The following is a 23,748-nucleotide window of genomic DNA, read 5'->3' as shown; positions in this document are numbered from 1 at the left end:
CCAGCTACTCAGGAGGCTGAGGCCAGAGGATCACTAGAAATTCAAGGCCAGTCTGGGCCACATAGTGAGACCCTGTTTAAATAAAAGTCACAAAAGGGGCTTTGTTGCTGGGACAGTAGTTTGAGCGTGAACTCTAGCTTTTGCAGGCTGTGCACATCTGTGGGATGCAGGGGCAGTTACAAACGGCGAGGCCCAGGGGTTCGGCACAGGAGGCTTCTGTTTTGAAGAGGCTGGACAGCCCCCCTGAGGGTGATCTGCCTGATGGAACTGTACAGTGCCTGCTGAACAGCAGCAGAGGTTGGGCCAGGAAACTCCTGGCTGCTTCCCAAACAGCTGGCCACAGACACCGTGGCGTGGCGACATCCAAGGCTCAGGGGGCCGGAAGGGTGTGACCAAGAAGAGCCATTCGGGGCAGTGCAGTTCCATCAGGAGTCCAGGTGGCCAAGAGCACCAGAGGGGTTGGGTCCAGGGACGTCACCACCCCGAGGCCTCCAGGCCAGAGGAACAACCCTGACCACATGTCCCTCCCACCAGCCCCCGCGGAAATGGAACACGTTGTCCACGGAGCCAAGTTCACTGCACAGGACGCGCCTCCATTTCACAAGGACTCTCTGGCTGTCCCTGGACTCACAGGTCCTTTCTGTTAGGACACCGCCGTGACAGCACTTATTTTTTTCTAGCATCTTTTCTGGGTGGAACCACATTTCTGGGTGACCTCCCATCAGTCCCTAGAATTGGGAGACCTCATTGGTGTGGCTTCTCGAGAAGACCCAAAAGCTGCAAAGAGGTGTCCCCTTAGGCCTGTGCAGTCTTGTGGAGGGAGCAGGGGACAGTGGGAGGATTAGCCCTGCATGGCCTAGGGCCCTGTCCCTAGGCAAAGGGCTCACAGAAGGCGGGGGCTTAGCTCAGCAGAAGGGCACTTGCCAGCAAGTATGAGGTCCCAGTTCCGTCCCCAGCCCTGCAAAAAAGAAAAACATAGGCTCGGGGCTGGGGATGTGGCTCAAGCGGTAGTGCGCTCGCCTGGCATGCGTGCGGCCCGGGTTCGATCCTCAGCACCACATACAAACAAAGATGTTGTGTCCGACGAAAACTGAAAAATAAATATTAAAAATTCTCTTTCTCTCTCCCCCACCCTCTCTCACTCTCTCTTTAAAAAAAAAGAAAGAAAGAAAGAAAAAAGAAAAACATAGGCTCATGGGGACTCAGAGTCAACAAGTGTCCAGGCTGTGTCACTGCCTTAGCCAAGTGACGCACGCACAGATGTGCAGATGAGGGACTCAGAGGGGAGGGGTCCAGGAGGAGCAGCAGCTGCGGAGAATGGCCGGACGGGACTGCAGCCAGCACCTTCCAAAGACTTCTCTTGGCAGGAGGAGGCAGGGAGCCCACAGCCCTGCCCAGGACCCAGGAAGATGTGGCCCTAGAGGGGCTGTGGGCACCTAAGGGGCGTTTCCACGGCAGCAGGGGGCGCTGTCCACCACAGAGGGGGCGTCTTTGCTCCACCTTCCCCAAATTCCAAGGTCCCCCATTGAAGAAGCCCACTCAGCGGCTGGGCCTTGTGGGGGATTCTCCCAGCTGCTGGCCCCCTCCTGCAGCGATGGGCCCCCTGTGGCGCTGCCACCCGCCTGCTATGTGAATGTGGCTGCCTCTGTACGGTGGACAGAGCCTCCCAGAGTGTGGTGACAATGACCAGCTTCTGCATCTCAGGTGTGGAGAAAGTGCTGGTGTCTGAAGAACAAGGCATGCAGTGTGCGATGGGCCCTTGTCGCAGGGTGGACAGTCCCCACTGGCCGTCTGCAGGCGGAGAGCTGGGAGAACCCGTAGCTGCGCAGTCCAAGAGGCTGAAGTCCCAGAATGAGAGGGGTCAACGGTGCTGCCCTAGTCCCTGACCAAAGGCTCCTGGAGGATCTGCCCTGGAAGATGAAGAAGCGAGAGGCGGATGTCCTCAGAGGGTCGCAGCAGCAATCAAGAAGCCTTCAGGAAGAATGGAGCTTGCACCTGCAGCTGCTGTTGCGTCCTCCTTGATCTGTCCACTTTTAATCCATCCAAGCCACCATCCTATTGGTCAGTGCTGCCATGCTTAGGGAGGGTCTCCATTTTAGTTGGCTATCCCACATGCCAATCATTCCTAGACACACCCTCCTCGACACACCCATAACCCTTTTAACCATCATCTCTTAATCCAGTCAAGTTGACAATTCACGTTCACCATGGCAGGGCCCAGATGAATTAATAAATATAGTTATTCAACTTCTCTCTCTCTCTCTCTCTCTCTCTCTCTCTCTCTCTCTCTCGGTACTGGGGCTTGAGATACATCCTCAGCCCTTTTTTATTATTCATTTTGAGACAGGATCTGGCTAAGTTGCCAGGGTTGGCCTCAAACTTGCAGTCCTCCTGCCTCAGCCTCCTGAGTCACTGGGTGTGAACCGGTGCACCTGGCTTAGTCAGCTTTTCATTGCCAACCCAACACCTGACAAGAACAATGTAGAGGAGGAAAAATTTATCTGGGGCCCACAGTTTCAGAGGCTTCAGTCCATAGACAGCCAACTCCACTGCTCTGGGCCCAGGTGAGCAGAGCATCATGGTGGCAGGGCATGGCAGAGGAAGGCGGCCTTGTTCATGGCAGCCAGGGAGCAGAGGGGAGAGAGGAGGGGGCCGCAGGGCATTTGTACCATCCAGGGCAGCTCGGAGTGACCCACCTCCTCCAGCCACATCCCCCCTGTCTACAGTTACCCACCCCCCGGTCAGTCCGTTTCAGCTGGAGTGGGCTGAGGAGGTCACGGCCCTCACAGCCCAATCATTGTACCTCACAACATTCCTGCATTGACACAGGAGCCTTTGGGGGCACCTCACATCCAAACCGTAACACATACTAAGAGCCCGGGCACACTGGACAAACGGACAATGGCTGGACCACAGATAAAAGAGAACTGTGAGGAGCTGTCGGTAACAACCAATCCAGGAGGCCAAAGGATGACCTCTGTAGGAGCCCCAAGGGCCAGGACTTGATCACTGACCACGAGGTTCCCTAATTTTTGCCTCTACTTCCAGTTGAGGATCAACCTGATAACGTAAGTATAGTCCCCTCACCAATGACGCCAACCAACCCGGCCTCAGCCTTCTCCAGCAGCAGCCTCCAGTCGGGCTGGTCAACTTCTTCTACCCTAAAGTTCCCACAGTCCCTGCTTGCCTGTGGGTCTCCATGGTGGCAGAGCCCCGTGCGACGGCAAGCTCAGAATCACCAGGCCTTTGTTTATCTCCACAATCCACGCGAGGCTCTTAGCTTGCAGTGTGGCTTGTAAAAACTCCAGGCCTCTGCGACCCTGCTCAACCTGTCACAAATGGAAAGTTGCATCTGCACCGAACACATTGTTCCCTGAAAAACACAGTATGAGGACCATCCTCCTGGCATTGACCCTGTACCAGGTATTACCTGTCATCTGTCAGTCATTTCAAGTCTACCGCAGTGAGGTGGGGTAGAGAGAAACCAGACCTGCAACAGTGGCCATGGTTTAAAGTCCAGATTTCAAGTGGGTTGCAAGTCCAGATTTAGCCAGGCCTGGTGGCAACTGCCTGGAAACCGAATGGTTCAGGAGGCTGAGGCAGGAGGATCCTAACTGAAGGCCAGATTAAGCAACTTAGTAAAACCTGTCTGGAAAAAAAAGAAAAAAAGAGGGCTGGGAATTTAGCTCAGTGGTAGTGCACCCCTGGGTTCGATCCCCAGTACTGGAAAAAAAAATGAAGTCACTATTGCATACCATGGTCACCAACAATACTATTGAGTCAGTTATTAGACCTTATTCACAGGTGCGCCGAGGTAGAACTGTGTTCACAAAGCAGAACGCTCCAGAAACAAAGGAAGAAAATAACCCATCCCAGAAATGACCCATACGTCAGTAAAAGTCCCCATCCTGGTGACCGTCATGTACCAGTTACCCACATAACCGAGGACACGTGCTCTCAGATGGTGCCCTGTGTACAGACGATGCTCCCAGCCCAGAGGCCCTAGCCGAACTGACCTCAGCCCACTCCTGTCCCTGTGCAGCATTGGTTTCTTTCTCTCAACAAATTCCATCTGCGACTGGTACCTGTCCTCAAATTCCTTTTTGCTATGATGCCATGTCTAGGTTGGTGTGAACGCTCCACCCTTCACACCAGGCACCTTGGAGGCTGTGGGATCCGGGTGGGAGGCCTCTGCAGCCATCCTCTGAGGCTCTGAGACAAGTGCCCACAGAAATGCCAGCTCTTGTTCCCTCGGGGAGGGAGGCCTTCCCTTCTACTGACCTCCAGGAAACCCAGGAGGCTGCAAGGAAGAGCCCCCCAAGACCTCAGGAGCCCTGGCTGGGAGAATCCCCCACAAGGCCCAGCCGCAGGGCTGCCTCCGGGTCCTGGTGGCTGCTCCCTCCTCCCGGGCTGTACCAACTGGAGGGAGGCGCCAGGGCTTCCTGGTGGGCAGAGCACTGGGTTCAGGCCAAGGCCCTGTGTTTGAAAGCAGGGGTGTAGCCACCAGCTCAGCAGATGTCTCCATGGCGACGCCCCGCCCAGCCGATGCCACCCAGGGCCACCTCTGCTCAGGCAGGCAGAGAGGCCAGGGCCACATCCAAACCCCCATTTCCACAGCACCCGGTTTAGACTCAAGTTCCTTTGATTTGTCCTTCAAGTGACACATTCCTGTTACAGGAAAAGCAAAGAGGGAGAGAAAACAGTCCCTCCGGTTGTCCCCCCAAGAGCTGCTGCGGTTCTGGTTTCCCCTCTGCGGTCCGAGACCTGCAGTTTGAGGTCACAGGTTCTCTGGGATCTAAACACATAGGTGTTTCTGTGCTGTCACTGATTCCCTGTAAAAAGCGACTCAGAGTCTGCAAAGTGTTCCACCAAGGGGCTGCAGCGTGCTCAACGGGGAGCACGTGCTTAGCATGCGCGGGGGCCGGGTTCCATGTGCCCAGGTCCTCCTGGATCTAAGTGAATATCAAAAAGTGCATCAGCCACCTGGGAGTGACCCAGGCCTCTCCCGCAGCTGCCCCCACCCCCTGTGGTGCCCTGGGAGTTCTGCCCTGGCCCCTGGTCACAATGAAGCCAGCCGCCCATGAAACCCCCCTCTCGTGCAGGCCAAAGCCCACTGGGCAAGACAAGGGCAGGTCAGCGCTTCAGCTGAGACAAAAGCCTGGGGAGAGGTCTGCGGGGAGAACCCCATCCAGCCCTCCCCCTGGCCCCCCGGCTCTCCTGCCCCATCTCTGGGGCCCCCATAGGAGCCAGACCTAACTCCGTCCACCACATCTCAAGGCATTCCCCATTCCCTCTGGCTATTGGAAGAAGTAGAAAACTCCAGATCCAAACTCCAGCAGGAGAGAAGCCAATCAATCCTCTCTCACCAAGAACCAGCAGCCAGCAGCCAGGGCCAAAGATCCTGCTCTTCGATAAGTGGCCCTTTTGAGGCTCCACCTACTACCGGCTAGATAAGGCTTGTGGGCCTCTGGGACCGCAGGAAACCAGTGTGCTGCCTGAGGGCACGGTGTTGCTCTGAATCACTCTGGGGGCTCCCGGTGAGGGAGGGGGCCTGCTGAACCTGCTGGGCAGGGACAGGTGGGCTCAGCTGCCTCACAGCAGGACCTGTGTGACCAGGGCCAGTACCCGCCCCTCTTCAGACCTGAGTTTCCCCACCTGTGCAAGGACAGGCCAGGACTACATGAGGGTGTCGTTGGAGCCCAGGAAGCATTTAGTTCATCCTGAAGGGCTGATGTCCTGGGAGCTGTGGACTCTCCCTGCTTCCAGAGGTGGCCAGAGCCAAAGAGGCTGTCCATCTGGAGCAAGCTCCTCTGTGTGGACGAATCCCACTGTCCCCTCTGCCCCACACCCCGTGTCCTTTCTGAATCCCCTCCTCTATAGAACTTGGGTGTGCAGACCAGGGGGGCTTCCAGGGCCCTAGGACACCCCTGAGCCCATCTGTAAAGTGACTGTCCCCGTGTGCACATGGCCATGAGCCTTCTGCGTCTTTCCGGGGTTTCAGACCCCCACAGGGTGCGGGGCCCTGACCTTCAGACCTGAATGGGTGAGACCCCCTCCCTCCGCGTCCAGGTCCCACAGCCTCTAGCCTGTGTCCAGCCACCCCTCCCGCCATCAGCTGGTCTTTTAGGGTCTGCCTCTCAGGCTGCCCCACGTGAGGGGCCAGAAGAACATTCTAGATGGCCTCCTGTAGAGCCCCAGTGGCTTCGGCTGCCAGGACAGCTCGCCGCCATCCCAGCAGCCCTCCTGGGCTCTCATCCCAACACTCGCCAAGGCCCACGGAGGTGAGGCTTCTGCAGCATCTGGGGAGGAAGTAACCAGAAAAATTCCTACCCTCTAATTTTTGTGCTTCCTCCTCTCCAAAGAGAGGGAAGTCCCAGTCAGAAACCACAGAGGAAAATCCAGTCTCTTTCTGTGCCGGCGATTGACCCCAGGGCCAGAGCTTTACCCCTGAGCCACATCGCCAGCCCGTTTGTATATTTTATTTTGAGCCAGGGTTTTGCTAAGTTGCTGAGGCTGGCTTTGAACTTGCCATCCTCCTGCCTCAGCCTCTTGAGCTGCTGGGATGACAGGCGTGCGCCACTGTGCCTGTCTCAGTCTACATTTTCCATTTCCCCCAGGCTTAGACATTTTAAAATATGCTTTACAGATATGAAAATAGAAGTTGCAATCTGCTTAGATTTTCATACAACATGGTTTCAGGAAGGAAAAACTAGAAACTTATATGCTTAACAATAAAAGAATGCTCAATAGAATTCCCCACTAATCCAACAAGAGAGGTCACTTTACTCTTCAAAATAAATGAACATGGGCTGGGGTTGGGGCCCAGTGGTAAAGCACTTGCCTAGCATGTGTGAGGCACTGGGTCCCATCCTCAGCACCACATAAAGAAATAATAATAATAGAATATAAGGTTATAAAAAATTAAAAATAAATGAATATTTGGTACCTTTAGGGTAATATAGTTAGGATAGGTTTGAGACGATTTCAACCATTTTATTCTCCCTGCTTTTTTACTTAAGTAACATTTCTTTCTTACTCTTTGCTTGACTTTATTTGAATTAACTATTTTTATTTATCCATTATTTCCTCTATAAACTTGTTAGTTTTACAATCATGTAAAAAATTGGAGGGTGGTTAAGGGTAAATTATGCATTAAATTAAATGCATCCTTGACTTATTAAATTCTCTCATAAATATTTTCACCACCTCTAGGCAGATGACTTACAACCTTTTATTTCTAATTTTCCTTTATTTAAAAAAAAATTTTTTTTTAAATGTTGGCAGTACAGGGTGTGGTGGCATATGCCTGGAATCCCAGCAGCTTGGGAGGCTGAGGCAGGAGGAGTGTGAGTTCAAAGACAGCCTCAACAATTCAGTGAGATCCCATCTCTAATAAAATTCAAAACAGGGCTGAGGATATGGCTCAGTGGTCGAGTGCCCTGAGTTCAATGTGGGATTCCCGCCCCCAAATGTTAGCAGGGACTGAAGTCAGGGACTCACGCATGCTGAGTGGTGTTCTACCACCGAGCTACATCCCCAGCCTTCAATTTTTTCATTTTTAATTATTAAAAATTATTATCAAAGTTCACATTCCCTTCTTTCCTTTGTTCCTTCTCCCTCACTCCCTCCTTCTTTCCTTTTCCACACTGAGGATTGAACCCAGGGGCACTCTACCACTGAACTATATCCCTAGTTCTTTTTATTTTAAAATATTTTAATTATTATTATTATTTTGGTTCTAGGGATTCAACTCAGGGGCACTTTACCAGTGAGCTACATCCCCAGCCCTTTCAGTCTTTTATTTTGAGACAGGGTCTGGATAAGTTGCCCAGGCTGGCCTCCAACTTGTAATCCTCCTGCCCCCGCGTCTCCGTCCTTTGTTGCCCGCAACCCGCCCCCCCCCCCGCGGCCCCTCCTGAATAGCTGGGATCACAGGCATGCACCCCTGAGTCTGGCCCAAGTTCACATTTCTTGGTGGCAAACTACATACCAGGCACGATTTGTTCTAAGCACCTCACTTTGATCAGTATACTCAGTCTCAACAACAGTCACAGGAGGCTGTCAGTGTGTCATTAGCCCCATTTCATAGATAAGGAAACTGAGGCACACAGAGGCTCAGTGACTGGCCCAGAGGCCAGCAGGTGAAGGAGTGGATTCTCACCGCTGGACCATAGCTCCCTGTTTCTTAAATGCCACACTTTCTACCTTACACTCCCTCCCTTTCTTGCAGGTGGAAATCCCCTCCGTCTCCCCTGGGCTCACTCCGCATCTCCTGTCTCAGTCTCTGGGTCCAGTTCCTCCCACCAGCTGGGGGCCTCCTCAGGGCTGGCCCAGTACCCAGCCACCATCATTATAACATCACACTTTTGCTGAATTGTACTGAAACACTCTCCTCAATGTACAGATGGGGAAAATGGGTGAGAGGTGAACTGATTTCCCAGATGGTGGAATGCTGGCCAGCTGAGGGGTGGTAGTTAGTGCGTTCCTTCCTTCCTTCCTTTCCTGGTCCCCGAGATGCCACGTGGTCTCTCCTCACCCAGGCAAGGACCCAGGCAGCAGTGTCAACTCCTCTGATTCCGCAGGAGACAGATCTGTCCTGGCGCCTAGGTGCGGAGTGCATCTGCCTGTCGGAGACCACTTTTTCCAAGGCGCTTGGGGACCAGTCACCCTGAGGCCATGTCGCGGCTCCATACATGGCTTTGGCCTCAAAACGAGACCTGATGGTCTCATCTCGGCTTCACAATGTCCTCTGCACCCCTTCTGTGTAGTCCAAGTCACCTCCTCTGTGAAGCCTTCCAGAAACTCCAGGACGCACCCCCGCCCCCATCGTCGCGTCCCGAGCTTCTGACTCTGCCTGTGGTCTGGGACATCTTGTAAGTAGAGCAGGGCTGAAGGATGCTGTCTCGCCAAGCACGGCTTGAGCGCCTGTAGGTGTCCCCAGCTTAGGTGGGTGTGGGCGATCCCCCGACGCCCGGCAAATGACAGCTGCGGGGGGGGGGGCGGGAGCCCGCGCGTTTTCCGCCCGCCCGCCCTCTTGCCGCGCCGCGCCGCGGCCCGAGAACCGCGATGCCGCGCGCGCGCGTCTGACCCCCGCGGCGCCAGGCCCCGCCCTCCCGCGCCCGCCCCAGCGCCGGCCCCTTTTGTTCCCTCCCGGAGCCCGGCCGCTCGCTCCGCCGGCGCTCGGCTCGGCTCGGCTCGGCCGCGGGGCGCGCAGGCAGCGGCCGGGCTGCTCGGGGCGCGCCTCCCGCCTTCCCGCGGCCGCCGGCCCGCAGACGGGGCGCGAGACAAGCCCGGAGCGCGCAGCGCCGACCCGGGCTCCAGGACGGGCGGTCCCCGGCGGGCAGCACGCGCAGGGAGGGGCCGCAGCATCCTCGTCCCTGAACCCCGGGGCCGGGGGACGAGGCCGGGGCGCCGGGCCCGCCGACGAGCTGCTGCAGAGGGCGAAGGTAGGAGCCGCCCGAGGGGCCGCGGGCGGGGGTCGCGGGCAACAAAGGACGGAGACGCGGGGGGCGGCGGCAGCCCCGGCCTGCCTGGAGGCCGGGCGGCGGCCGGGGCATTGTCGGCGTGGGCTGGCGGAAGGGCCGGGACGGCCGGTGGGCGTGGGGGAGCTGGACCGGTGCACCCCACTTCCCAGCCGCCTGCGGGGCTGGGGACGCATCCTGGGCTGCGGGTTCCCGTGGCGAAGGCATCGCGGCGCCGTCCGTGTCCCCACCCACGGACTGGGGTCCGGCGCATCTGCCGGGGGCTGGGGGGGGCCCTTCCGCCCTGTCTCCGAGGGCAGGGTCAGGAGGCTGGACGCCTGCAGGTGCTCGGCTCCCGAGCCCGGGCGCAGCCTGGTGGGCGCGGCCATCCAGCCGCGTCTCCAAACCCGGGGTCTGGGAGCACCGCGAGCCCCCGCCCCGCCGCCTGGGGTCCCGGCCGATGGCCTTTGCAAAACTTGGCTGAAGTGCGAGGCCGAGCGTGGGGAGGGGAGATCCGGGCGGGCGGTTTTCCGCAGGGGCTTCCCCTCAAAGCTGACGCTGGTGGCTGGTGAGGCAGCAGATTTTTTGCCCTCCCCCCAGGGAGGGGCAGTGGCGGAGGATGCTTGGCTGGGCCTCCTGGGCCCGCCCGCGTGGACCTTTCAGGCGGAGCCTGTGTCCTGCCAGTGCCCACTGGGCACTGCCACGCAGGCCGAGCCCCACCCCAGAAAAGTCGGACAGAGGGACAGCTTGGGGGGAGTGACACAATCAGCGCTTTCCCAAACCTGAGATCCCGCTTCTCGGTTCTGGTTGAGTTGGGGATGTGGGCCTGGGTAAGACACTGGAGCCGGTGATGAGGGGGTCTCCCCCAGCCTGTAAGATGCCCCAGAGAGGCTGGTGGGATGGGCGACCTGGGCTGTGTTGGGGTGTGTGGGGAGCACCACGTGGGCGCTGTGTGCCAGAGGCCTCCTTCCCTGAGTTGTAAATGTAAACAAGGAGCTCTTCATTCACCCACCCGCTGCCACCCGGTCTAGCACTGCCAGGGGCTGCCAGGTACTCAGGACCCCAGCCTGGCTGCTCCCCAGGAGCACAGCACAGCTGTGCCTGATGGTTGCATTGGTGGGGAGTCTGGGGCATAGAGGAGGGAGGGACCAGTGGACTGTGTTGGGGGGACCAGGAGCCTGATGGAGCTTCCTGCGAGGACGCTGAGGGGGCTTGTTGCTGGGGAAATAGCTCAGGCCAAGGCTTGAGGTCAGGAAAGGAGGTAGGGGGTCTAGTCACTTTAGAGGGGCAGCCAAGGATTTAGGTGCCTGGAGCATGGGTTTCAAGGCTGGGGAGACCCTGCTGAGGAGAGGGGTTGCTGTCAGAGGAAGTCTCTCAGGTACCTGCCTGCATACAGTAGGTGCCTACGAGCACAGGATGCATCTGTGTCTGCAGTGCCTGGCTTGGAAGTGATGTTGGTGTGCAGGCTCCCGGACAGACAAGGAGGATGGAGACAGGCACCCCAAAGGCAGAAAAGCCAGGTGGAGGGGCCTGAGAGGACCCCCCAAAAAACACACCTGCCAGCCCAGGCAGTTGGCAGCGTCTGCCAGGAAGAGAGTAGCTAGAAGTTTGCACCTGAAATCCCAGCAAGGGGATCTGCCTGCAGGGGCACTGATACCTTCCCAGCACCTCGGCCGCGCTCTAGGCTTCTGAGACTAAGCCTGGGTTCGGAGACTGAGCCTGCCCTGCTTAGCAGCTGTGTGACCTTGGGCAAGTCACTATGTCTCTCTGTGCCCGATTTCCCGTTTGTAAACCTGATACTTCAGTATCTGTCTTTTGAGTTATTGAGCGACTTGTTTGCCCTGTGACAGAGTGTGTGTCATTACTGTGCTGGCTGTGGCTCTGCAGCCTCCACTGGGGAGAGAGGCACCCGCTGCCTGGGCTGTCCTGCCCACCTGCAGCGGCCCTGCTGCTTGTGCTGCCCAGGCCTGCTGTCCTCCCTCACTGTGACCTCCTCCCTTGGCCGTGGGAAAGCCCACAGCCCCTGGCAGACTTGCCTGTTGTGGGGTCCCCCAGGTCCCTGACCCTGCCACATCAACAGAAGCTGTGTTGGTGTTCCCCTGGGCCCCTGCCCAGGGGTTCTTGGGACAACCACTTCCACCTTTGTGCAGGTTAAACAAAAAAAGTGCGAGGAGGTGGCCGCTCTGCCTGGAGCTGCTGGGAGTGCCTCAAACGCACACGGTCACTTGTGGGCATTTTAACAACGCTGTCCACGTTTTACAGGCAAGGACATCTTGGTGCAGAGAGGTTGCTGTGTTTACCCTCTGCATTTGCTAAGCACCTACTGTGTGCTTGGAGTGTGCTGCCTCCTGCCTGAGTTCACTTCCCTACAGCACAGTTGTGGTCACGCCTTGCTCCCACACCTCCTTCCCCCTGCTCAGTAACAAAGTCTAAACGGGCTCCCGGCTCCCTCCATTTGGGGTTCTTCTCCCTTCATTCCCACGCTGGCCAGACCCCGGCGACGAGCCTCGTCCAAGGCCACCTGGCTCTTTATAAACTGTGAGTGGTGGACATGGTCTGCGGTTGGGGGGCACCCTGTGATGTCCCGGCTTTGGGATTATTTTGTCTCAGGGAAAGGAAGTGTCCTTCAATTAGGTTAAGTGAAAGGGAGTTAAGAGCAGGGAACGGGACCTTGGGCAGAGGGCAGTCCTGGGCAGCTGGCCCCGGGCCCTGGAAGCCCCCCCTTCCCTGTCTCTGGACTGTTGTTTCATTTTCTCAGCCTCTCGGGGTGCATCTGTCCGTCTCTGGTCTCTGCTGTTGCTCCCTGCATTTGGCCCTCCTGGCTCCTGAGTGTGAGCCTGGCCTGGTCCCCGGTGGCCGTCCTGGATGAGGGCTTCAGCTGCAGTCCCTGGGTCCCCGAATGGCGCTCCCTAAGAGACAGAGGGAGAGGGAGACAGACCCTGACTGATGTCCCAGCCTGTATAAGGGGCCGTCCCCCATCTGCTCAGCTGCCGGCGGGGTAGGGACAGGCCACATGGTCTCTGGGGCTGGGAGTAGGACGCGGAGCTGGGCACACTTGGTGTAATGGTCAGCTGCAGTTGGGGTACCTGTGTGTGCTGGGTGAGGACCTGAGGATTGTGGCATCGCTGTCCCTGGGGGCTCACAGTTTGATGGCAGAGGCAGACCCATGGTCCATCAGCTATTTACTATAGGACACAGAGTGTGGGTGTCCACCCTCCGCAGTGCGACTTGTGGGGGACCCGAGTGCTCTGCTCTGATTGGAGTGGGGTGGGGAATAGACGAGGTGGCCCAAACTGCCTGTCCTGCCCCAGCCCTGGCCTGGGACAAGGGGAGACTCTCCCTCCATGACCTGGAGAGTGGGGTGAGGCTGCCAGCGTGGACCTGGGCCCCAGCCGTCCCAGCACCATCCCACTCCTCCTTTTTCTCTGGGCTGCACGATCAGGGTCACCACAACGGAAACCCGGAAGTCCTGCCTCCAGGGAGGGTGCTTCAGAAGGCTAGTGACCGTCTCCCTGCACAAGCAGAGGGGCCAGGCAGGTGGTTACTGTCAACAAGGTCCAAGTTTAGGGCCCCATGCAGCGGCTTCCCTCTAGTGTAGCATCTCTGCTTCCTTGGCTGGGGTCACACTCCCGACTGCAGCTGCGGCCTGGGAGGTGACCCTCCCTCCCACTCCCTCCCTTCTTTGCCTTCCTTGCCTTTGGGGATGGGAGGGCGGAAGATCCGGCTTCCAGGGAGGGCCTGAGTTTCCAGCTCCTCGAGTGCCCTGGGCAGTCCTGGGCTGCTCTAGTCCAGCCTGCCGCCTGCCCGGCCACCTCCATATGCAGCGCTGAGTCCCAGGTAGCCCTGGGAGGCCCTCAGGGAGGGGCCGCAGGAGCTCCCCAGCAGGGCGCAGTGTGAGCGCTGGGCTCCACCCGCCCTCCAGAACTCCCGAGGAACTCCCGAGACAGGTGCAGCCACATGGCAGGAGGAGTGGCACTTTGTGTCCTTGGACTTTCCACCTCCGTCCCTCTCCTGCTCAGGCTGTTCCCTGTGTGAAGCGCGAGCTATTTCCTGCTTCACTACTTGGCTCACACTCAGCTTCTTTCCTCCCCTGGGAGGGGACAGAGAGGAGGGGACACATCTCTGAAAGGTTCCTCCGATTCCAGAAAGGACTCAGATGATTCACTGTGCTAAATGTGGTGGAACGAGATTAAAGAAAATCAGGGCCAAGGAAACCCAGGGTCGCCCAAATCTGACGAAGCCGGAGGACACTTCTGCTGTCCTTTGGAGGTGACTTGACTCTGAGTGCTCCAGCAGCCAGAACCGAGGGAGCTCAGAGTTTGGAGTGACTTCCTCTTGTGGAAGTGGCATTTCATGTCACCGTACTTAACATTAATGCCCAAGCGAGGGACAGTGGATAGGACAGAGGGATGGCGGCTCTGTGGTCCTGAGTACAGCCCCAGAGGGTCCGGAATGCAAGTAGAGGGGGACTAGAGGGGATGGTGGCTGGCAGTACCTTTTGATCCGGTTAATCTTCCTGCTTGGGGTCCTCGGTGGCAATTGCAGGAGCCGGGTTTATGCTCCTCCATGAAGGGTCTCTCCTGGAGGTGGGCGCCGCCCCCATTCCCACACGGAGGGCACGAGGCTGGGTGTGCATGGCTCTGGGTGTACCCACCTGCCCCAGGCAGCCCGTGTTCCATTTGCAGAGGGCACGTGCCAAGGGCTGGAGGGGAGAGGCACTTCCTGCAGAGCAAGGAGAGACGGGCGTCTGCAGGAGCAATGGAGAGCCCCTGGAGGCCGGGCACCCAATGGAAGGTGCACAGGACACACAGCTGGGGCGGGCGAGGGCCAGGGCCAGTGGGCAGAGGCGCTGCAGGGCTCCACACAGCAGGTGCCCTCTTGGCCTCCAGTCTGAAGCTCTGCCCTGGTTGTCTCACCCTGAGCTCCAGGAGGAGAGTTGGTTTTGGACTTGAGGATGTCAGGACAGTGTGACTCAGGGCACCTGCTCCACGGCCAGAGGGCATGAGTGCAAGCCCCGAGGAGCTGTTGGTTAGTTGTGGAACCGTCGCTTTGTGCCTCCGTGTCCCCATTGGTAAGCAGCGCTCAGGTGTCTTCATGGGCTGGTGAGAGCGAGTCGATATTCATCAGAGCCGCAGAGCGGTGGCCGTCCTGGCCGGCACAGGCTGGAGCGGCTCACACAGCAGGGGTCACTGCACGGGGACCCCCAGCACCACGAACACCTACGCGGGTTCTGGGTCCAACATAGTGAAGGGGCAGGTGCTGCCCTGTGGGTGAACATCAGCTGACCCTTTGTCCCCCGTGGTGGCCAGCCTGGGGTGGGGCCGAGGGTGCTCGCCGGGCTCCAGTCGATGTTTTCTTTCTCCTGTGATTTTACTGGTGAATCCTGCTTGTACGTAATGGCGGGAGTCATTGTCACATATTTCTACGTGCGCATAATAGAACTACGTGACGTGGCCAGATGGCGATTTTTGCTTTCTCTTTGCAGCACTGGGCCTCACCGGGCTAGGCCAGCGCTCCACCAAGGAGTTGCGTCCCTGGCCGGGATGTTGTTTTGTTTTTTATTTTTTAGTGCCAGGGATTAAACCCAGGGGCTTCTTAGCATTGAGCCACATCCCCAGCCCTTTTTTAATTTTTTTGGACAGGGTGTCACTAAGTTGCTCAGACCCTCACTAATTTGTGGAGGCTGACCTTGAACTTGTGATCCTCCTGCCTCAGCCTCCCGAGTTGCTGGGATGACAGGCGGGTGACGATATCTTGATGGTTCTTCGGTGGTGGGGGTGGAGGGAGGGTGGTCCCCGCCACCCACTCTGTCTGCTGGACCAATTTAGACAGAATCTTGTTAAGACCCTATGAGACCAAGGGCAGTGGTGCCTTGTCACCCCCTGTGTGTGGATGAAAACAGAGAAGGCCAGAGAGTGCAGCTCCTGTCCCTGGCAGCTCTGGACACTTGTCACTGCCCTGCCCCTCCACCTGTCTAGACCCAGCACCAGGCTCACGCTGCCCCTGTGGATGGACTTTGTTTCTTTTTACAACTGTGGCCTTTGGAGAGCGGCAGACTGTGGTTATATCTAAGTGGCTTTTGGTGCCTCTTAAGGGTTGAATTATGTCCACCCCAAAACTTCTATGGGGATTCCTAACCCCTGGACCCTCAGAATGTGACCTTGTTTAAGAATGGGGTCTTCACTGAGGTCATGGAGGTCAAGGGAGGTGGCGGGGGCCCTCGTCCACTACCACCAGTGCTCTTGTAAGAAGAGGAAGTTTGGACGTGGACATGTGCAGAGGGACATGCAGGGACCCGCGGGAGGACAGCCATCTGTATGCCAAGGAGAGGTGTCACAAGGAGCCAACCCACCCAGCTGGGCATGGTGTCACCTACAGTAGTCCCCGCTACTGGTGGGGAGGCTGAGGCAGGAGGATTGCTTGAGCCCAGGAGTTCACGGCCAACCTGGGCAACAGGGCAAGACCCATCTCAAAAACAGAAGGGGTGTGTGTGTGTGTGTGTGTGTGTGTGCACACGCGTGTGTAAGTGTGTTCTTTTAGGTATTTGTAGACACATACTAACACACCTGTGCCTACCTGGTCTATACGCGCACTGGGGCATGCGTGGCTCAGTGGCGAGCTCTCACCCAGCGCGCACCAGGCCCTGGGTTCAAAACCCAGCGCTGCTAGAAAGAAAAAGAAAGGCTCCAGGCAGCCCCCAACCTCAGACTCCCCGGCTCCAGGACTTGAGCAGGGCACCTCTGCCATTCAGTGTCCCACCCGGTCGATGGCACCTTGTCACAGCAGCCTTAGCAAACTAATCTGGCCCTGAGAGTGACATCTGTCATTCCGCGGGGGGTGGCAGCATTGTGGCCCTGTCTGGTGGGCAGTAGGCAGTGGGCAACCTCTGGCCCAGGTGTCTGGGTTCCTGGTTTGATGTCTTGTTCCCTCTTGGCACCTGTGTCATCAGCAGGCTTGTTCTGGGCTCTGGGGATGTCCCTGTGTGGAGGGTGAGCCCAGGAGAGCCTCTCAGGACAACTGTGCCCACTGCAGCAGGAGTACCCTGGGGGCCACCTCTGCCCCCCCAGCCACGGGCCACCCTGCCACGGCCACCCCGCCTGCCTCCTCCATGGTGGGACCTGCCCCTGGCAAGCACCAGGGTCGGGTTCCCTAGCAGGGTGCAAGTCGGTTGGGACATTGAGGTGCTCCTGTCCCCTCCCCAGAGCCAGGATGTGAGCAGCTGCCCCGGGCGTCCCATTGTGTGGCTGCGGGCATGTTCCTGAGCTCTCTGAGCTGTGCCAGGTGCTGTCCTTGGTCCTGAGAGCCCGCAAGGAACAAGATGCCCAAGGGGGGGGCACTTGCTGCTCTCCCTGAGAGGCCCAAGATGGCTGCGGGCGGGAAGAAGGGCGTGTACATAGGAGGCCAAGTGGTGGGTGTGCGTGGGCATCTGGCAGGAGGAGGGTGGTGCGTGCCCGCTGTCCTCTGGTTGGCCCAGCTCAAGCATTGTGAATGCCATCCTGTCCTGTGCTGGGGTGATGTCAGTTCTTGTGCAGATCTGACTGCGGGGAGACCAGGAGTTGGGCCACCTTCTACAGCCGCCTGGACTGGGTCATCACCCTCCAGGCAGAGAGGATGCTGGGGCCTGGTCTGCCCTATCCTCGGGGCCCCTGGCCCTCCTGCCCAGCACAGCTTCTCTCCGTTTGGACAGCAGAGTCTTGCTGTCCTGGTCACCTGCTTTGTGCTCTGGTGCCTTACTTCTCTACGGTAGGCCTCAGTTTCTCATTCTGTGAAATAGGAATAAAAGGGGGTCCAAGGGTGGCTTGGGCTGTGGTTGATCCCTGGCCCTTCTCCCTGGCCTGGTGGGGAGCCAAGCCAGCAGATCAGGCTGCCGCCTGCCTCGTATGGTGGGCCTGAGGAGGGGGCTCCAGCCATTTAGCTGTGGGTGGCCACACAGCTGGCCCTGGCTCGGGGCCACGTCTGTGCCCTGATTTTGAGAATGCCAACTGTGTTTGTGTGTGTGTGTGTGTGTGTGTGTGTATGTGTGTCCCGGCTCAGGCAAGACGGACAGACTGGCCATTCCCAGGGCTCTGCAGTCTCCCCAGGCTGTTGGCAGGGCCAGGCAGTTGGCTTCTTTACAAATGGAAACTTGGCCCCTGCGTCCAGAGATGGGGGGATGTAGGTTGGGGCCAGAACCCAGGCGCCCACTTGGCTCAGCCTCAGGTGCCAGAGAGGTTATGAGCCTGGGGGCACTTGCCATGGCCTGTCCCCCTGCACTTGCTGTCCTCACTTCCCTGTGGCCTGCCTGCCCTGCCACCATCTTGCCAGCTGCACCCCCTCCTCTCCTTGAAGCCGCACCCCCTGCAGCCGGGTTCCAGCCCCAGCTCTGCTTGGAGGTGTGAACAGGCCCCTCCCCATCCTGGATCCCAGCTGCCCCCCTCATCTCCATGGCCACCGGCCTCTTGGTGCTCTCAGGATGACTGGGGACCTCGCTTGGGGCCGTCCCAGCCCTGCTCTTCCTGGGCTCTTCTGTGCCCGTACTGTGGCTGGCAGCTGTGTGTGCTGGGCACGCACTGCCAGGGCTGGCTCCAGCCTCCTGCCAGGCGTTAGTGACCAGGTGAGAGCAGAGGGTGGGCGTGGGGCTCGGGCAGACTGCGCCCTCTCCCTGGCTCTCGGGCCGAGGCGTAGATGATGTGAGGCTCAGAGCTTGGGTGTCTGCCTAAAGGCTTCCAGGACTCCTGAGGAGGGGCACGTCCCTGCCCTGCCCTTCACTTGCCCTGTGCTGGGAGGACGTGGGGAGCTGGGTTCACCCCTGGGTGACCCAGGTCTGCCTCTCAAGTTCCCTGAGCCTCCATCAAAGTGAGCCTCCTTCCAAGCTGGAGGGATGGGCAGGAGGTGCCCGCTCTGAGCGGTCCTGCTGCACCCGGGGACTGCCGTCATTGGGTTTCCAATGCAGATGGGGGTTGGGGGCCGCATCAGGCCCAGCCAGGGGACTCTCTGTTGGCTTGGGGAATCTGGGCCTGGTGTCGGCACCCAGGGGTGCATGGTGTCTGGGGCTTTCCCTCCTCTGGTGGGTGTGCAGGAGTGGGGGGCTGTCCTCCCGTTCCAGGCCCACTGGGTTCTGTTCTCTTCCTTCCTTTGTTCCTTCCTTCCTTCCTCCCTTCCCTTTCTTCCTTCCCTTCCCTTCTCTCTCTCTCTCTCTCTCTCTCTCTCTCTCTCTCCCCCCTCCCTTCCTCTCTCTCTCTTCCCCCTCCCTCTCTCCCTCTCTCTCCCTTCCCTCCTCCCCTCCCTCCCTCTCTCTCTCTCCACTCTTTCACTCTTCTCTCTCCTCTCTCTCCTTTCTCTCTCTCTCTCCCTCCCTCCCTCTCTCCCTCTCTCTCCACTCTCTTCTCTCTCTCTCCTCTCTCTCCTTTCTCTCTCTCTCCCCTCTCCCTCTCCCTCCCCCTCTCTCTCTCTCCTCTCTGTCTCTCCCAGAGGCACTTCTCTGGCCTGAGGTACTTCCCTAGCTCCCAGCTCCCCCAGCACAATGCTGTGGGGTGGCCACCAGACCCCGCTGGCCCTCCCAGTCTCTGGTGCCCACTCCCAGCCTCACCACCCTGACCTCCTGGCTGCCTGGCTGGCTGGCCGAGTGTGGTCTGTGCTTCTTCCAGCTCCCCCTGTGGGGCCCCAGGCCTTCTATCCTTCCGGGACCCCTGCCCTGGGCTCTTGTCCCTCTGCAGTGCCAGGAAGGCTTGGGACTTGCAGCAAGTGGTCAGGGGCAGCACTGAGTCCCCCTCGGGGTGCTGTGGGTCTGGGTACCGTGAACTGCTGGGCCAGATGTAGGAGGGATGGGCAGTGGCTTGGGGGAGCGTGGGCACAGCCCAGCCTCAGCCAACAGCAGTGTCTGTGCCACGCGCTGGTCTCCTGGCCCAGACGCCCACCTGCGAGCAGTGGCTGGGGCTCAGCGGCAGGTCTGGAAGGGCACCCTTCTCCTGGTCCCCGGCTCCTGCTGCCCCACCTGACACCCCCTGCCAAGAGTCCATGGCCTCGTCCCCACCAGGGCTGGGCCACTGTCAGGCGCTGAAATGGGAACCCTGCAGTGCGGCCGGTTTGTCTGTGGAAAAAGGCACTGACGGTGGCACAGAGGGCCTGTCCATCTCAGGTCACCCACCCGGCCAGCCCATCCCAGCTGAGCCTGGTCCCTGGAGGATCCTGATGAGGTGGGAGAGTTGAGGCTGTGCCTGGGGCTCCCGGGTGTGTCCCCTCCTCAGTCTTCTGCGCTGTTCCCCACGCACAGGGGGTGCAGCTGGGCTCCTGACTGGGTGGGAGCCCTCCTCCCATCTGGCTCCCCCGCCAGCCCCAGCCACAGTGTGGCCAGAGGCCAGTTTATCACCATGTTTCCCAAGCATCTCGGCTGGCTTCCTGTGTCCCATGAGCGAGGCTGAGTCACACAGCCCCTCCCCCCTCCCGCCACCATGAGCCTCTCCCTCCCCCTCCCTGTGTCCCTGGGCCAGGCTACTCCCCCTTGCTCCCTCTCCTGCCCCTGCTGGTCGCCCATGACTGAATGCCCCCTTGGTCCTCCCTTTGGTCCTCCGGCCAGCTCCCTGGTCTCCTTTGTGAGCCTCAGTAAGTGGGCAGACATTGTCCCCAGAGGACAGGGGTCTCATAAATGCTGTTCCAGGGCCCTGCTGGGAGGCTGGGAGGCAGGGAGGGGCCAATCCTGGGTCCGATTCCAGCACAGAGTGGCTGGCGGTGACTTTGAGTGAGTCTTGAACTTTGCTGAGCCTCTGGTGTTCCCCTTATAAGAAGGCCACACTACCTCTCGCCAGGGGACCAAGGGGACTAAGGCCACATCCAGTGAACCCCTGGCCTGCAGCAGGCTCACAGGCATCGCTGTGGTCCAGGAGGGCACCTGTGGGAGCTGTCCCTGGGGACTTGTGCCCTCTGTGTCACTTCAGGTGTGTCCCCATGTAGGGTTTCTGGATTGCTGTCTCTGGCTGTGTTCTCAGGGGACAGACGCTGACCAGCCTGGGCTCACCCGCAGATTCCCAGGAGGCTCCATGCACAGAGGACCCCCCAGGCGAGCAGTCCCAGGTCTCCAGGGCCAGGTTGCTGGCAGCCTCCCTCGAGGGGGCGGCGTGTAGGTGTCCAGTAGGTGAAGTGAGGCAGGCGGAGGAGAGGCCCCCCGGGACCTGGAGGTGGGAAGTGTCAAGCTGGTGGTGAGGACGTCCGGGGCGTCGGCAGCAAGGGACTGGGCAGCCTCCAATGCCAGGGACACAGTTCTCACCTAGTCCTCGCTCCCGGGTGCATGCTGGCTAGCGGGGAGGCCAGAATGGTTGCCCTAAGAGTGGCCGGGTTGGGTGGCCACTTGGGCTGGTCACTGTGAGGGTTCTGAGGAGGTGAAGGTATCCTGGCCCCACCCGCTGGACCACCTCGTTTACTCAATCACTCACCGTTTGTGCCAGGCTTCTGGGTCAGGACCAAGGACGGCCTGGTAAAGAAGACCCGGTGACATCCACTGTCACCAGAGGCCACCTTGCAGGCTCTTGCTGCTGGTTCAGTGACAGCGAGGGAGCAGCCCCCGGTCCCCCGGCCCGACCAAGTGGCTCCCGGCCTCCAGAATCCCCAGCGCACCAGGGACTTGGAATGTTGGTTTTAGTGTCCCCTCCCCTGGCTGTGCCAGGACACATTTTGCTGGCCTAAGCCAATTGTGAGGACTCCTCTTTGCATATTCCTGCTGTGCAGGTTGGCTTCCAGCACTCAGATCTCTTTTGGTTGCAAGTGACAGTGTCCCTCAGATAGTTTTAGGAAAAAAAAAAAGTGAAGCAGTGCACGTGTGCATGGGGGGTGTGAGCTGGTGAAGGTGTGAGCTAGCGTGGGGGTGTGTGAGCTGGCATGGGGAAGAGCTCTCGTGGCCAGCTGCAGGCTCGGCTGGATCCAGGCTCTCCGGACCAAGGGGCTCGGCTCTGCTTTCCTGGTGAGCAGGCTGGGGCAGGCTCTTCCACGAGGTAACGGGATGGCACCTAGGTGACATCCCTGGCGTCCACCACACACCCAGGTGGCCTCAGAGCAGGGAGCGCACCACTTCTAAAGGACCCAGCAGATCCGGACCTGATGTTCCCTGGATGCATGCTCTTCCTTCAGCCAAGTGCAGGGGCTGGGATGGCCGGGCCTGGGCCACGTTTCCACTGCAGGAGCGGGAGCAGGATCATCCACGGAAATTGTCGAATTCTTCAGAGGGGAATGATGTTCTGCCACCAGGGGTGGGACAAGAATGTTGCTGGGTGTGACATCCCCATGGCCTCAGAGCAAGGTGCCTAGACTGCCTGTCCCCGGTCCCAAGGCCACGGTGCTCTCCCCTCCACCTGTCCCCATTGCACAGTGCTCCCCAGGACTGGGTGGGATGGACATGGCCACAGTGAGCCCCACCAGCCCTCCCTGCCCAAGGCTCGTGCACCCCACGGCCCCTGGACCCTGTGCATGACGGTGGAGTTAAGAACCATTCCCAGGCGATCCTAGGTCTCCTGGGAGCCTGGAGCTCTGCCCCGCCAGGAGCCCCCTTGTAGAATGCTGGTGCCCCTGCCTGCTGAGGTGTCCCCCTGCCTGCTGAGGTGTCCCCCCGCCTGCTGAGGTGTCCCCCCGCCTGCTGAGGTGTCCCTCCACCTGCTGAACTGTCCCCGTGTCTCTGTCACAGGGCACTGTGGAGCTGTAATGGTGGAGAGGTACCCAGAGGGCAGGCCCCGCCTGGTGTGGGGTGAGGCAGGTGGCCTACAGCCTCCTCTGTGTGTCCCCAGCCTGGAATGCATGGGCAGTGGGAGCAGGACCATGAGCCAAAAAGCAAGGTGGAGGAACAGGCTAATGGCGGGAATCAGGTGCTGCCTGGTCCAGGCCACCTCAGAAGGGACATGAAACGCTGGGGGGTCCTGCAGGGCCTGGGGCCTTGGGAACGTGCCCCCCTGGGGTTGCCTGACTAGGGAGAGCCATACCCAGCCTGGGGGAGGTCACTCAGCTCGGCCCTCCTGGGCTTGATGCAGCCCTTCCTGCAGATCCTGACGGGTTAGCTTTGCTTTCCAACCTGGACCCACCGCCATGCTGTGTGACCTGGGCCCCCGTCTGCTGCGTCTCTGTGCCTTTGTCTCCCCACCTAGAATTGGTGTGGCGATGGTCCCTGTGCACAGGGTGGGGGTGCCAGAGTCCTGTGAGGGTGCCTGTCAGCATTTGGAGCTATGGGGCTGCCACCACCTGGCTCCGGGAGACAGGCGTGGCCGTGTTTGCGGTGGACGAGCCCTGGCGGGGCCCGCGCCTGTGAGTGCCTACCATGGTTACGATGCAGCTTCTTGTTTCCTACCCGCAGGCAGGTGAGGAAGAGAGGATGGCAGAGAGAACGTGACCTGCGCCCACCCTCATCCACCCTCCGAGTGGCTCCACCATGCAGAAACCCAGTGGCCTGAAGCCCCCTGGCCGCGGGGGAAAGCATTCCAGCCCCATGGGCAGGACGTCCTCTGGGTCAGCCTCGGCCTCTGCGGCGGCGGCGGCAGCGGCCACTGGCTCCAAGGAAGGTGCGTGGGATCAAGGGCGGGCAGGGAGCTGTGTGGGGAAGGGGGTTTTTCTGGGAACACAGGCTGCTGTGTGACCAACCTGGGGGCCAGTGGATCACTGCAAGTTCTTCTTTATGTCTATCTGTGATCCTTTTAATTAACTACTGAGCAGGCTTTGAACAGCCCTCTCTGTGCTACCCCCTTGGGGAGGTGGGCACACCCATGGCCCTGCTCTGAGAGGGGAAAGAAGGCCCACGGAGGTCTGGCACCTGCCTAGGTCACTAGGGCCATGGGCACAGCCAGGTTGAGTGCTCCAGCCTCAGTCCCTCCCTCCAGAAGCCCCACTGTCCTTCGGGGCTAGCCTCTGCTCCCAGCCAATCTTCTCCAGAAGACCCCTGCCCTGGTAGCCTTTGTCACCTGACCTTGGCCTTTGCCTTCCTGCCAGAGGGTAGCTGCTGTGTATTTGCTTTTTTCTGATGATAAACATGAGCTGAGTTCATCTTCCTTCCCAGTCAGCTGTGCCTCTGCCTCTGTGCTGAGTGATGGTGACATCAATTTAGGACTGCAGTGTGACCCCTGGTTGCTCCCTAATCTCAGGCCCTGCGGTCTGGAAGCCCCTGGGGGCAGGAGCTGGGGGACCCTGGGTCTGCTTCCTGCTGGGCAGTTCTAGAGACAAAGGAAGGTGTGCCTGTCCCTCCTGTGGCCATTGGTGACGCCCAGTGCCTGCCTCCCCCCTGGGGCTGGCTGCTGCCTTAGCGGGTGGATTCAGACACCCAGGCGAATCCACCCAGGCT

General features: G+C 59.3%; 1 protein-coding gene across 5 annotated transcripts in view; it reads left to right on the top strand.

Moving 5' to 3' along the window:
* Positions 1-9,266: 9,266 nt before the first annotated feature.
* Positions 9,267-23,748, top strand: part of Clip2 (CAP-Gly domain containing linker protein 2) — a 57,254-nt gene continuing 42,772 nt past the window's right edge. Inside the window, exons 1-2 of one of the 5 annotated variants that reach the window (XM_046422781.2) lie at positions 9,267-9,446; positions 22,771-22,975. In XM_046422781.2, the coding sequence (XP_046278737.1) occupies positions 22,846-22,975 (130 nt within the window). In that variant the 5' untranslated portion in view covers positions 9,267-9,446; positions 22,771-22,845. Of the gene's footprint in view, positions 9,447-17,181; positions 17,205-22,770; positions 22,976-23,748 lie in introns of those variants that run through there. The other 4 variants (XM_046422779.2, XM_046422777.2, XM_046422780.2 and 1 more) reach the window with 4 other exon arrangements.

This window comes from Marmota monax, unplaced genomic scaffold (assembly GCF_021218885.2).
Source record: "Marmota monax isolate L192 unplaced genomic scaffold, Marmota_monax_Labrador192_F-V1.1 WCK01_AAM20220418_F8-fsc00237, whole genome shotgun sequence".
NCBI lineage: Eukaryota > Metazoa > Chordata > Mammalia > Rodentia > Sciuridae > Marmota > Marmota monax.
Note: the sequence above shows the minus strand (reverse complement) of the source record. Positions and strands in the feature narration are given on the sequence as shown.